The sequence below is a fragment of the Triticum aestivum genome, chromosome 2A, assembly GCF_018294505.1.
Source record: "Triticum aestivum cultivar Chinese Spring chromosome 2A, IWGSC CS RefSeq v2.1, whole genome shotgun sequence".
Lineage (NCBI taxonomy): Eukaryota > Viridiplantae > Streptophyta > Magnoliopsida > Poales > Poaceae > Triticum > Triticum aestivum.
Genome location: NC_057797.1, coordinates 16115995 through 16130332, shown reverse-complemented (window position 1 = coordinate 16130332; position 14338 = coordinate 16115995). Strand labels below are relative to the sequence as shown.

Sequence of the window (14338 nt, the reverse complement as noted above, 5' to 3'; positions counted from 1 at the left end):
AGTAATTTACATGGCGACACGCAGGTCATAAAAGAATAATGAAAACTCCTATGGCTCCTGCCGGTTGTCATACTCATCGACATGCAAGTCGTGATTCCTATTACATGAACATGATCTCATACATCACATATATATCATTCATCATTCATCACAACTTTTGCCATATCATATCACCAAGCACTTGCTGCAAAAACAAGTTAGACGTCCTCTAATTGTTGTTGCAAGTTTTACGTGGCTGAATTAGGGTTCTAGCAAGAACGTTTTCTTACCTACGTAAAAGCCACAACGTGATTTGTCAACTTCTATTTACCATTCATAAGGACCCTTTTCATCGAATCCGCTCCAACTAAAGTGGGAGAGACAGACACCCGCCAGCCACCTTATGCAACTAGTGCATGTCAGTCGGTGGAACCGGTCTCACGTAAGCGTACGTGTAAGGTTGGTCCGGGCCGCTTCATCCCACAATACCGCTGAAGCAAGATAAGACTAGTAGCGGCAAGAAAGTTGACAACATCTACGCCCACAACAAATTGTGTTCTACTCGTGCAATAGAGAACTACGCATAGACCTAGCTCATGATGCCACTGTAGGGGAACGTTGCAGAAAACAAAAATTTTCCTACGGTTTCACCAAGATCCATCTATGAGTTCATCTAGCAACGAGTATTCAGATTCATCTACATACCTTTGTAGATCGCGTGCGGAAGCGTTCAAGGAACGGGGATGAGGTAGTCGTACACGACGTGATCCAAATCACCGGAGATCCTAGCGCCGAACGGACGGCACCTCCGCGTTCAACACACATATGGTCAGCGTAACGTCTCCTTCTTCTTGATCCAGCAAGGCAAAGGAGAGGTTGAGGAAGATGGCTCCAGCAGCAGCACGACGGCGTGGTGATGGTGGAGCTGCAGTACTCCGGCAAGGCTTCGCCGAGCTCTACGGAGGAGGAGGAGGTGTTGGAGAGGGAGAGGGAGGCGCCAAGGCAAAGGGTGTGGCTGCCCCCTTCCCCTCCCCCCTTTATATAGGCCTCTTTGGGGGGGGGGTGCCGGCCCTGGGAGATCTGATCTCCCAAGGGGGCGGCGGCCAAGGGAGGATTTCCTCCCCCCCAAGGCACCTAGGAGGTGCCTTCCACTTGTGGGACTCTTCCCCTTTGGAACCCTAGGCGCATGGGTCTCTTGGGCTGGTTCCCCTTGGCCCATGTAGGCCAAGGCGCACCCCCTACAGCCCTTGTGGCCCCCGGGGCAGGTGGCCCCACCCGGTGGACCCCCCGGGACCCTTCTGGTGGTCCCGGTACAATACCGGTGACCCCGAAACTTGTCCCGATGGCCAAAATAGCACTTCCTATATATAATTCTTTACCTCCGGACCATTCCGAAACTCCTCGTGACGTCCGGGATCTCATACGGGACTCCGAACAACATTCGGGTTACTGCATATATATATCCCTACAACCCTAGCGTCACCGAACCTTAAGTGTGTAGACCCTACGGGTTCGGGAGACATGCAGACATGACCGAGACGGCTCTCGGGCAATAACCAACAGCGGGATCTGGATACCCATGTTGGCTCCCACATGCTCCACGATGATCTCATCGGATGTACCACGATGTCGAGGATTCAAGCAACCCCGTATGCAATTCCCTTTGTCAATCGATATGTTACTTGCCCGAGATTCGATCGTCGGTATCCCAATACCTCGTTCAATCTCGTTACCGGCAAGTCACTTTACTCGTACCGTAATGCATGATCCCGTGACCAGACACTTGGTCACTTTGAGCTCATAATGATGATGCATTACCGAGTGGGCCCAGTGATACCTCTCCGTCATACGGAGTGACAAATCCCAGTCTCGATCCATGTCAACCCAACAAACACTTTCGGAGATACCCGCAGTATACCTTTATAGTCACCCAGTTACGTCGTGACGTATGGCACACCCAAAGTACTCCTACGGTATCCGGGAGTTACACGATCTCATGGTCTAAGGAAAGGATACTTGACATTGGAAAACTCTAGCAAACGAACTATACGATCTTATGCTATGTTTAAGATTGGGTCTTGTCCATCACATCATTCTCCGAATGATGTGATCTCGTTATCAATGACATCCAATGCCCATAGTCAGGAAACCATGACTATCTATTGATCAACGAGCTAGTCAACTAGAGGCTTACTAGGGACATGTTGGTGTCTGTTATTCACACATGTATTACGATTTCCGGATAACACAATTATAGCATGAATAAAGACAATTATCATGAACAAGGAAATATAATAATAATGCTTTTATTATTGCCTCTAGGGCATATTTCCAACAGGGAGACCTTTATTCCATCTTCAGGGAGCCGCCGCCGTCTCGTCTTCCTGAGTAGGACACAAACCCTAACAAATCTCGAAAAAAGATCTAAAACGGAGCCCTCCCACCGGCAAGGGCCGAGATCCACTCCGCCTCCATGGCCATAGGGCCACCGGAGACGAGATGGACCGGCGCCGGCGCCGGTGGGAGGCAGAAATCTAGGGTTCTTGGGAGGCGGCGGCTAGGTCCAGAGCTAACATTGGATTTTCTAATCAATCGTTTAATAGAAGATGAAGTATACATAAAGTTACCAATCAATATGATTACTATAGTGATGAACTAAAGGATAAAATTTCATAGAAAATATGTCCTACGTTCAAGAGCACTTTTAACATGGTCCCTCTCACCATCTCTTTTCACATGATCATGTATGTTTCCCTTCTATTTTTGTAGAGAACATATGCTAAAGTTTCTTGACCGATAACATCTATCTTTCTTTCCTTAGAGAATGTTTTATTGTAATGTTGTGGATGCCCTTAATGATGGCGTTAGATCATATTATTTGTGTGGGCCATTTCTTAGGTTGTATATCAGCATTTTAGCATGGTGGACAAAAGAATGGAAGACAGAGGACACTCTCACCATGTTGGTAACAGCAGTGAGTAAAAACAAAAGAATGAACAAAAATACTTATTGGGGGGAGAGTTAGATTTTTTTTCTTCACAAAAACAAATAGCAATTATCTTCAAACAAACACACATCCAATAAATTATATAATAGCCTCAGACACAAAGTTAATTATAGATTATTCTTCACACCTGAGGTTGGTACCTTGAAACAATTTAAATACTACTCAGCAGTCACCTTTCGTTCAGTGAGCATGGCTCAAGAATCTGGTTCTGTTGCACAAAACTTCTAGATGGAGCATTTAATCGACAATATTCATTACTACTTTATTAGTAAAGGCAAACGACATGACCACTTATACTTAATCCAATACATACACGTTCTCATCCATCCATCGTGCATTCGTGCCGTATTTGACCTTTTTTAAGACTAATATTGAACTCTATACGCGCAGCAATTGCCACTCTCAGTCGCTATATATATGCACTGTGTGATTGCCCGTACAAGCAGAGAAGATCACATTTCCCTCTAAAAACTCAGTTTCAAATCTTGAGCTGCATTTCTACCACTCCGGGCGACGACATGGGTGCTACTACCACGAACAAGAAGCCGCACGCTGTGTTCGTGCCGTTCCCGGCTCAGGGCCACATCACGCCGATGATGAAGCTGGCAAAGATCTTTCACTGCAAGGGCTTCCACGTCACCTTCGTCAACACCGAGTATAACCACCGCCGTCTGGTCCGCTCCCGCGGTCCTCACGCCGTGGCAGGCCTTCCGGACTTCCGCTTCGCCACCATTCCTGACGGTTTGCCTTTGTTCGATGCCGACGCCACGCAGGACATACCATCCCTCTGCCATTCCATCATGACCACCTGCCTCCTTCCCCATCTAAGGAACCTACTCCACGACCTCAACAGTGTGGCTGGGGTGCCGCCAGTGAGTTGCGTTGTGTCGGACGAAGTCATGAGCTTTAGCATGGATGCCGCGGTGGAACTCGGCGTGCCATGTGTGCTGTTCTGGACTGCCAGTGTCTGCGGTTTCATGGGCTACCGCAACTTCCAGTTCCTCCTAGACGAGGGCCTCACCCCTCTTAAAGGTATGTATGGCGCCATGCCCAGTTTGTAACAAGTAGCAACCAGCCAACCATGTCCCGAAGATATGTTGCATTCCGTATGTGTGATGCTGGGCGTTTTCATTGATCTGAGCAGATGAAGAGCAAGTGAAGAACGGGTACTTGGACACGCCGGTGACACGGGCACGCGGGATGAGCAAGCACATGCGCCTCCGAGACTTCTCATCCTTCATCCGCACGACGGACCCTGGCGACGTGATGTTCAACTTCCTCAAGCATGAGGCCGAGCAGTCGGACCGTGCGGCCGCCGTCATCCTCAACACCATTGACGAGCTCGAGCAGAAGGCTCTGGACGCCATGTGTTCCATCCTCCCTATACCCGTCTACACCATCGGCCCGCTTAACGTCCTTACTGAGCAGCTGGTTTCGGAAGGCGATGTTGGCGGCACGCTCGCCGCCATACGCCCCAGTCTCTGGAGAGAAGACCGGTCCTGCCTCGAATGGCTCCAGGGTAGGGAGCCCCGATCTGTGGTGTATGTCAACTACGGAAGCATAACCACCATGTCCGAGCAGGAGCTGGTGGAGTTTGCGTGGGGGCTTGCCAACTGCGGCTTCGACTTCCTCTGGATCATGAGGAACGACCTGGTAAAGGGTGATGCTGCCATGCTGCCTTCTGAGTTCCTAGATGCAACCAAGGGCAGGTGTCTCCTTGCGAGCTGGTGCGAACAGGAGGCGGTGTTACGGCACGAGGCAGTGGGCGCCTTCTTGACGCACTGCGGGTGGAACTCCACGATGGAGGGCCTTAGTGCCGGGGTGCCAATGTTGTGCTGGCCCTTCTTCGCCGAGCAGCAAACTAACTCCCGTTACGCGTGTGTGGAGTGGGGCGTTGGGATGGAAGTTGGCGATGATGTGCGCCGGGAGGTGGTTGAGGCAAGGATACGGGAGGTGATGGGAGGAGAAGGGGTGGGGAGAGAAATGAGGCGGAAGGCGGCGGAGTGGAGCGAGATAGCCGTTCGTGCGACAACACAACCTGGTGGCAGGTCACTGGCCAACCTTGAGAGTATGTTCAAGGATGTACTACTCCACTAAGAATGCTGGATAGAATTCGGAATTTGAGATGCATGTGGATCCAACCGATAGGTTGGGAAATGCGAATTTGAGTTTCTGCATGGACTGTTTGTTGATCCAATAAGGCGTGTACTTGGCTATGAGGTTAGCATATTGTTTGGTTGGGTTGTGGCCGTGCGAGAAGTTAATGCAATGCAATGTGTTTTGAATTATGATTGTGAGACTTGATACTTTGAAAAAAATATGGTAAGGTAGTGTACCTTCTTTCAGGAAAACACGTAATGTGTTCTGGTGGCAGAATTTTTTTAATTTTCTAAATACGATCTCACCTAAAGGGCAGATTTTATTCTAGTCTCCCACAAGTCTCTTCTCACGGGAGCCAGCCGCGGCGGACTAGCCTCCTCCTCGTCCTCCTCTACCGGCGCCGGCACCGGCGTCTCTTCCTTCTCCCCCTGCAGCAGCAGCAGTAGGACCAACTGTGTATCCAGACGGTCTGACTATTGGTGGTCATAATCAAAAGGCAAGATGTCTATATCTATCTACACAGGTTCAAATTTTTATCCGTACAGTTGGCACTGCAAGAGGGTCTACTGGTAAGATGCAAAAATAAATTTACCGCTCCCATACCAAAAGAAAATGTATGTTTGGGAAGAATCAAGAAGAATAACAGACTCATGTGAAACTGGATCAAACTCATTGAACTATTGCTGAACCTGTCGATTTTTTGCAGGTGGGGATATCATCAGGAGCCAACACAGTGGCCACGATTGAGCTCACAAAGTGGCCAAAAAACAAAGGGAAGCTCATGATGGTACGCCATACATATCCATCTATGTGAAAATTATCCAAAAAAATGTTAACATGAAGAAGTTTCAGAAGAGTAACTGAACAATGCACCTGTTGTTTCAGACTGTTCATCCGAGCGCGGGAGAGCGGTACCTATCGTCGGCTCTATTGGAGGGTTTGAGGAAGGAAGCTGAGGCAATGCAACCAGTGCCAGTGGATTAACTTAGAACCATAGATTGCATACAGAATAAACTCACTGCCTACCATGTTGCAGGTGCTACTTGTATACCTCATTTGCAATTCTTCAGTCTGTTCCTCATGTGGACCTCGCGTAAACAACAGTTGAAATGGTTGAAAAAAAAAAAGGACTTTACCTCCCTGGACATCTATGGTGTACATGTGTAATGTGTTTGAGTTGTGGGGGTCATAGGTGAAACGATACTATGTGCATTGATGTTGCCAAAGTCGAACAACCATTGTTTTGTCAGTGTGCCCGGCGCCGATGTGGCTTCTCAGACCACCTCAGCAGGTGATCCACAGGGTCGCATCGTACTTGGGGTTGAACCGGTGAGCCCGCTTTGCTGGAGCGGCTTCAACCGCTTGAACAGCCTCGTCCTCCTGTGCATCTGGTCCAGGTCCCCGCATCCTCTTCTCCCCTTCTCCTGGCAGCAAGGTGGCGGCATCAATGGGCAGTGTCTCGCTTCTCGTCCTCCTCTTCCTCGCACCCCACACAAGCTGCGGTCCCGACTCGCTGCCGACTTCCTTCATCAGGTGAGCTGCAGCATATATACATAACAGAGGGTGTGATTTACTTCTTTTCATTTATATATTTTTTGTGCTGCAAATAAGGATTTCTTGGTTCTTTGGTAATAACAATGCATGCTGCAATAGAAACTATTAAGTGGTAAATGGTAATCGCCGATGATTATCTCTCTGTTATAAATGATTACCAGTTAGGGTCTCCCTGCCCTGTCCGAGGCAGGAAACGAGAATCGACATAAGAAAAGCATGCACAAAAAGGAATGAACTCTACCTGGTTCCATCTTCAGAATCGCCCGGGAAGTGCACCCTTTACTGTCATTATCTGAATCGATGATTATTTTAACTGGTTCCTGCATTTTCAAACACAAGTACGAAGGCACGGTCACACACTGAGTATAATGCAAGCACAACTTTTCAGTCTACTACAGAATCGCATATGAAAAGTTACAGCTGCAGCTGCAAGCATGTTCCAGTAAATTCATAGGTATGCTTTTTTCAGAACCGTAATTCAGTGGGTTGCATTTTTCAGCGGTGTGCATTTTTCAGAACTACGGAGTAGAACTCAGTGGTATGTTTTCGTCAGAAGGATATTGGCCATGAACTGTAAGCAGTATTGCAAAAGGTGTTTCCTTTAACTGTTGAAGCATTCGCAGCCGAACTAGCCAACAACATTAGTTTTGCTCGTGGTATCCCAATACCAATTTCATTAAGGTACAAAGGGGCAAGGTATCACAGGTTACCTTCTTAGTTGGCTCTTGAGAATTGACCTTTTGATTCAACACCTCTTTCTGTGTAGGTGCTACCCTGTAGCTTGTACCAACCATATGATTTGCTTTTACCTTGCCCTGTTCTACATCTGGCTTCAGAACTGATGGCCTTGTAGCATAAGTGGAACATGCAGGAAGGCTGGCATTAATAAGCAAGCTTTGTCAGAATCGAAAAATCTTACAAGGACATAATGAGAAAACAGTGAAGACATAATGTGTATGCAGAGTCATATTTGTATTACAACTGAAAAGTCATGAATATAACCTTCCTGAAGAAAGAGAGACCGAGTGTTTTGGAGCGATACAATATGTACCATTTTAAGATTTGAATTGCCAGCCTTAAACCAGCTCTGTCATGAAAATAAGCATCTTACCACAGGATTATGCAGATATGAATGGTTATTTGAACCTTTTGGGAAAGTTTAACAGTCTCCGCACTTGTGTTCGAGGATTTCAAAATTTAGTTTTAGTTAGCACATTAAGAAACCTTTTTTTAACACCCTTTCATGAAAACTGTGACTTCAGTTCTCTAAATTACAGGGCATACATGCTCTCCTGTGAATCCCCTTCTATGTGCAAAAACACCTAGGTTAAATCTGGCATCGTGAGATTCAGGTTAAGAAAATCTTGTGAGTAGAACCGAAATAACAGCAAGAAAATTCTCACGAAAAAAGGAGTTTTATCTGCGGCCAAACCCATGGTTTTCGAGTCGATGAGTCATTCTGGGGTAGCGACTCGGAAAAAGTCGAGCCTACAGTTGCGACTAGTCGCGACTCGAGTCATGAGTCGACACTAAGTAGAGTCAACATTTTTTTGCGACTCATCTACTAGTTGCGACTAGTCGCGCGACTCGAAATCCATGGCCACACCGCATAGCTTTGTATCCCTATCACAGCAGGGTACTTCTAGGAATCTTTGTATGACATCTCTGTATATTTAGCTATCAACTGAACTATGTCAGAAACAGAGACTAGAATATTACGTTTTTTTTGCCAGTATTTGTTCCATATGGGGCCTTCCATTTGCTACTGGTATTTGGTCCTTCTGGGGAGTTCCACTTATCTCTGGTGTTAGATCCCTCTGGGTCGTTCCATCTGTTGCCGGTGTCTGTTTCAGCTGGGACCTTCCATTTCCTACTGGAGCTTGGTTGACGACCATGGGGCTTCCATTTTCCACTGGTGTTTGGTTCATCAGGGGTAGTCCATTTGCTACTGGTGTCTGGTTCATTGTAGGTCTTCCGTTTGCTACAGATGTTCCGTTCATCAGGGTCTCCCTCTCCTTTTTGAGGCAGGAAACTAGAAACGACATAAGAAAAGCATGCACAAAAAGGAATGAGCTCTACCTGGCTCCATGTTCAGAATCATCCGGGAAGTGCACGCTTTACTGCCATTATCTGAATCGATGATTATTTTAACTGGTTCCTGCATTTTCAAACACAAGTACAGAGCCACGATCACACACTGAATATAATGCAAGCGCAAGTTTTCAGTCTACTGCAGAGGCACATACGAAAAGTTACAGCTGCAGCTTCAATCATGTTCCAGTAAATTCAATAATTCATAGGTATGCTTTTTTCAGAACCAGAACTCAGTGGTATGCTTTTTCCAGAAGGACATTGGCCCTGAACTGTAAGCAGTATTGCAACAGGTGTTTCCTTTGACTGTTGAAAGCATGAAAATCGTACCCAAACTAGCCAACAACATTAGTTTGCTCGAGGTATCCTATACCAATTTCATAACGATGGAAAGGGGCAAGGTATCACAGGTTACCTTCTTAGTTGGCTCTTGGGGATTGACCTTTTCATTCAACTCCTCTTTCTGTGAAGGTGCTAGCCTGTAGCTTGTACCAACCATGTGAGCTGCTTTTACCTTACCCTGTTCTACCTTCGGCTTCAGAACTGACGCCCTTGTAGTATAAGTGGAACGTGCAGGAAGGCTGGCATTAATAGGCAAGCTTTGTCAGAATCCAGAAATTTAACAAGGACATAATGAGCAAAACAGTGAAGACATAATGTATATGCAGAGTCATATTTGTAATACAACTGAAAAGTCATGAATATATTCTTCCTGAAGAAAGAGAGAGTGTTTTGGAGCAATACAACATGTACCATTTCAAGATTTGAATTGCCAGTATTAAATTTAAACCAGCTCTCTCATGAAAATAAGCATCTTACCACAGGATTATGCAGATATGAATGGTTATTTGAACATTTTGAAAAAGTTTAACAATCTTTGTACTTGTGTTCAAGGATTTCAAAATTTAGTCTTAGTTAGCACATTAAGAAACCTTTTTTTAACACCCTTTCATGAAAACTGTGACTTCAATTCTCTAAATTATAGGGCATACATGTTGTGCTCTGATGCCCCTTCTATGTGCAAAAACACCTAGGTTAAATCTGGCATCATATGATCCAGGTAAAGAAAACCTTGCTGATAGAACTGAAATAACAGCGAGAAAACTATCATTAAAAAAGGGCTTTTCTCTGTGGCCACACCACATAGCTTTGTATACCTATCAGAGCAGGATACTTCTAGGAATCTTTGTATAAAATCTCTGTATATTTAGCTAATAACTGAATTATGTGAGAAACTGAGACTAGAATATTACGGTTTTGTTGGTGTTATTTGTTCCATATGGGGACATCCATCTGCTAATGGTATTCGGTCCTTCTGGGGCCTTCCATTTATCTCTGGTGTTAGATCCCTCTGGGGCATTGCATCTGTAACTGGTGTTTGTTTCAGCTGGGACCTTCCATTTCCTACTCGAGCCTGGTTGATGATCATGGGGCTTCCATTTGCCACTGGTGTTTGGTTCATCAGGGGCCGTCCATTTGCTACTGGTGTCTGGTTCATTGTAGGCCTTTCGTTTGCTACAGACATCTTGTTCATCAGGGGACTTCCTTTTGCTACTGTTGTCTGGTTCATTGTAGGCCTTTCGTTTGCTACAGACATCTTTTTCATCAGGGGACTTCCTTTTGCTACCACATGGTCCTTCAACCAAGGCAGAAAAGACAGTGAGACAAGGATAAGAAAAGACTTATGGATTCAGCTCATCAAGTAATGAGTAAACATACTGGCAGCATTGGCATTACAGCAGGCGTAGTACTCAGAGACCTGATATCTCTAACAACCCCCTGCATGAATGAAGAGACACAAAGATCAGGCAGTTGTAGTGCAAAACTATCCACGTAGGTTTCTTCAGTACGAAAAGAGTGACATGCCACTTAATAGACATGACTGTGAGGTTTTTGAGCCATCTCAAAGAGAAAGTAACTGCTATCACCTACTGAGAATGCTGAATGTTATGTGACATGATCATCTATATCTATATCTATACTCTTATAAAAAGCAGAGTTGGTGATGATGGTGTGCCTGCCATCTTGCAATATAGGTCGTCCGATTTATATCTGACGGATAGGAAGGAAACTATGGCAATTTTGCAAAAAGATACCCACACCCCTCTCCACATTTGCAAATAAGGCCATCCCTCGTTTATCCTTTTCTCCCACAAGATAAACTACTCATACAAATGCATCTTGATGTTCCGTGCAACGCATGGGCATCTTGCTAGTTATACAAGAAAATGATGTTATTTCAAGAATCTGGATACATGAAGAGATTTAGAAAAACTTATATGTTTATATGGAACTGAACCCACACATATGGAGACAACAGAGAAATTGAGATACTGGTACATTAATTACTTATGTGCACATGCCAACCATCAGGATAATTCCTAGAGACAAAATGAACCAAAAAAAGACGTGCCAAAGCTAGCGGTAGATTAGCAGCAGAAGAAGTACCTCCATGTCCTTTGTAAGAACCCTAAAGATGTCACCATGCAGCTCCCTTAAATCTGCTCGCACTTGTTTTGGGCAGACTGAAACGGCCAAAGACATCTCATTCAATTTGCTGGTGCGAGAGTTGATTACATTCAGCTGATCAGAGTTGCTTTTCGTGCTGTTTTCAGCAAGTACTTTCAGATCATTTTGTCCTTTAATCTGCGATAACATATTTGAATATATCAAACTTTGTTGTCTTTGCAAACAATGAAATGGTAGGAGAAAGAACTGAGACATCAACTACTCTTACAATTTTCTGAAGTGTATCCTCTAGGAGATCAAACTTTTGCAGCACACCACCAGCTGCACGTAACAGATAAATACGATTCACTTATATGATGCATCAGTTGTCGAAGAAGAAGAGAAATCAAAGTGCAAAGTTTATGAGCAAAGCAGAAGCTGCTGCAATTCCTATTATGATCAACAGTACCGGTTTGCAAGGCTTACATTCAAGCGACGCCTCCTTCATGGTTCGGTTTAACTGAATAACATCAGTTTGTACCGAGTCCAATACCATCCCCACCTTGTGCACTGAACCTGACAGCAGCTGAAACCTGCGCTCAGCGTCCTCATTAACCCGACCTGTTGAAATGCTACCATCATCAGGCACACCAAACAAAACATACTCACAGCTTAGTGATGGTGAGGTCTAGACACAGAACGGCATCCGGTGCTCTTTCTACCATAAAAGCACACGCCAGTCTGGTTTGCATGCCCAGATAATGAGATAAAACAGAGGTGAACAAGAAAAATGTTCCTGAAGTTGGTGTGAGACGTTAAATCAATCGGATGCATTACTTGGGGATTCAGAGCTTACATCTAGTGTCTGTAGGAGAGGGGTTCCAGCGCAGGGTAGTGCTTCTGGGTATGATCACCGGTTGCTGCTGCTGGGGTTCTTCTTGTGCATGAGATGCTGAACTGGGAGGAAATGGAGGCATCCTCTCCGACGAGTCGTCATGCAAGCCAAATCCCTGGCCACCAATGAGATGAAAAATGGAGGTCAAAATTGGTGTACACATATTTCGTAATTAGTAAGCTGTGTGCTGTTAGTGAAACATTTAGCAGCAAGACAACGACCAGAAGCTGCATCTGTAATAAGGAGGCCAGTCTAGCAGAAGCAAGGCACAAATACAGATAAACTACCTGGGACCTAGACCTCATGTTTCAGTACATCCACGTGCAACAGACAGAAATACCACAACCTGAAGTCATTCATCATGCTTCTATGGATAACGCGGAAGTCATTCACGACGAACAGAAGTTGCATACAACGGACCGCTTCTATAATATATGGTGTCAGTCCGGCAGAAGCAAGGCAGAATGCTGACAAAGTTCGTAAGACACTGACCATCATACTTGAGTACACGTGCAACAAACAGAAAAAAGACCAAGATGGCGCAATGCCGCCACAGCCAATCGGTTTGTGGAATCGGACTGTTGATCCCACTCATCACCATAGCCAATTCGTTCGGAAACGCTGCTGGAGCTGCTCACTGAACCAATTCAGTTTCAGTGGCGTTGAGGAACTGAACTTAACAAACAAAAAAAGGCACACCGGATCCACGGACGAGTTCAGTGGCAACGGCGGGGAGGAGGGAGGAGCGGAGGATACCTGGTGGCGCGCGGGCGTGGGCCGGTGGAGGGCCTGGCCGACGAAGGCCTCCGACTCCGGGAGCCGCGGCAGCTTCGGGCGCGGGAGCGAGAAGGCCTGCTGCTGCGACGGCGCCGCCTGGGGCAGATTCCCCGCCGCCGACGCGGAGGAAGCAGCGGGCGCGCTGGCCCTCCCGTCGCCACCCCTGATCCGAAATTGAACCACCGCACGTTTCAGGGGGCAGCGGACGGGGATATAGGGGGGAGGGAAACGGAGGGGGGCTGGTCTTACCGGGGCGGGGGGAGAGAGACGGCGCGGGGGTCGCACGCGCTGTTGGTCCCGAGCTTCATCGGCTCGTCTTCCCTTCCCCGGCGAGGAGGCGGATACGGCGGCGGCGGTGGCCGGCGAGGAGGGGCAGAGCACCCACAAGGAAAATGAAAATGAAAATTTGAACCACAGGGAGAGAGGTGTGTGGGTTTCGTCCCGCTGACTGTTGGATGGAGCCACGAATAGCCGTCCGATCTGTGAGCAGTAATAAGAGCCCCCTTTTTTTAAATGTACTCCCTCAATTCCTAAATACTATTTGTTGGAATACTTCAATGGACTATATACGAAGCAAAATGAGTGAATCTACATTCTAAAATACATCTATATACATCCGTATATGGTTCATAGTGAAATCTTTATAAAAAATTATATTTAGAAACGGAGGGAGTAAATATGAAGGGCCTTTGTTGCAACCACTCAGAGACATTTTTTTTCTTTCTGAAACACCACCTCTAGGCAAATCGTTTTTCCTCTTCCAAAACCATTTTCCCCCTTGTGAAACACAACCTTTATTTTAGAGACAAAACCCCCTTTTCTAAAATTGAGCGGTTACAGGGAGGGGGCAGTGGGTTTGTTGTGGTACTTTACTAAGTTGGGAAGTCGTCGTCGTCGTCTGGGACTTGTGTCTTGTTGTTCTTGTCGTTACGGGGATGCAGAAGTCGATCTACACTCGTCCTCGTCAATTGCCGCTCGCCATCATCGGCCACTGCCCCTACCTTCACCAACGCGTGCTTTTTAGGATGGATTTCACATGGGATCAAGGAGCGTACAGGATATAGCCCATATCACATTCATGTGCCATAGCTGGCAAAATCAAATAAATCTACCGAGGCGGGGAACCAGGCCTACCAAAACCACAATCCGTCGCCTATAGGCGAAGGGACGAATTTTCATTTTGACCTGATGAGAAAAAGTATGTTAAGATTACGAAGTCACTTTAGCGTCGTCTCCTTAAGGGACCCATACATTGTCACTGCACCCTTGCACATGCGGCTTTTACACAGGAAAAATTCTGGCGCCCAAAAACCATCCACTCCCCTGCCGTAAAACCATTTTCGTCACCAAAATTTACACCATCCGATATTGGAAATGCTCTAAAATTTACGAACACCATAAACCGATCTGCACCACTCATCACACATCCAACGGCCCGCGACGCCGCACCGCAGCACGATCGCATCTCGAGCTCTACCAGATCAGAC

The 14338-nt window shown here is 46.3% G+C and overlaps 2 protein-coding genes across 4 annotated transcripts; one reads left to right on the top strand and one right to left on the bottom strand.

Moving 5' to 3' along the window:
- Positions 1-3442: 3442 nt before the first annotated feature.
- LOC123187010 (7-deoxyloganetin glucosyltransferase) lies at positions 3443-5274 on the top strand. Its single transcript, XM_044598756.1, has 2 exons — positions 3443-4018; positions 4131-5274. The coding sequence occupies exons 1-2, from the start codon at positions 3505-3507 to the stop codon at positions 5081-5083; spliced, it is 1467 nt and encodes a 488-aa protein (XP_044454691.1). The 5' UTR covers positions 3443-3504; the 3' UTR covers positions 5084-5274.
- Positions 5275-5903: 629 nt separating this feature from the next.
- Positions 5904-13302, bottom strand: LOC123187009 (protein PAIR1). Of its 3 annotated transcripts, XM_044598753.1 has the most exons (14): positions 13101-13302; positions 12831-13014; positions 12036-12189; positions 11666-11800; positions 11469-11521; positions 11180-11377; positions 10451-10510; positions 9985-10367; positions 9147-9312; positions 8720-8798; positions 8360-8621; positions 7351-7516; positions 6882-6960; positions 5904-6624 (listed from the first exon to the last, which is right to left on the bottom strand). In XM_044598753.1, the coding sequence occupies exons 1-14, from the start codon at positions 13157-13159 to the stop codon at positions 6371-6373; spliced, it is 2232 nt and encodes a 743-aa protein (XP_044454688.1). In that variant the 5' UTR covers positions 13160-13302; the 3' UTR covers positions 5904-6370. The 3 variants fall into 3 exon arrangements, with proteins under 3 accessions (XP_044454688.1, XP_044454690.1, XP_044454689.1); XM_044598755.1 differs by lacking the exons at positions 6882-6960; positions 7351-7516; positions 8360-8621 and having other exon boundaries at positions 13101-13277; XM_044598754.1 differs by lacking the exons at positions 7351-7516; positions 8360-8621; positions 8720-8798 and having other exon boundaries at positions 13101-13277.
- Between the last annotated feature and the right edge of the window lie 1036 nt (positions 13303-14338).

Excerpts from the sequence above, each read along its gene's own strand:
- LOC123187010 (XM_044598756.1), top strand. The coding sequence starts at position 3,505 with ATGGGTGCTACTACCACGAACAAGAAGCCGCACGCTGTGTTCGTGCCG. Across the intron at positions 4,019-4,130 it reads GGGCCTCACCCCTCTTAAAG|ATGAAGAGCAAGTGAAGAAC; the intron begins GTATGTATGGCG and ends TGATCTGAGCAG.
- LOC123187009 (XM_044598753.1), bottom strand. The coding sequence starts at position 13,159 with ATGAAGCTCGGGACCAACAGCGCGTGCGACCCCCGCGCCGTCTCTCTC. Across the intron at positions 11,378-11,468 it reads AGGATACACTTCAGAAAATT|ATTAAAGGACAAAATGATCT; the intron begins GTAAGAGTAGTT and ends ATGTTATCGCAG. Across the intron at positions 10,511-11,179 it reads TTCTTACAAAGGACATGGAG|GGGGTTGTTAGAGATATCAG; the intron begins GTACTTCTTCTG and ends TCATTCATGCAG.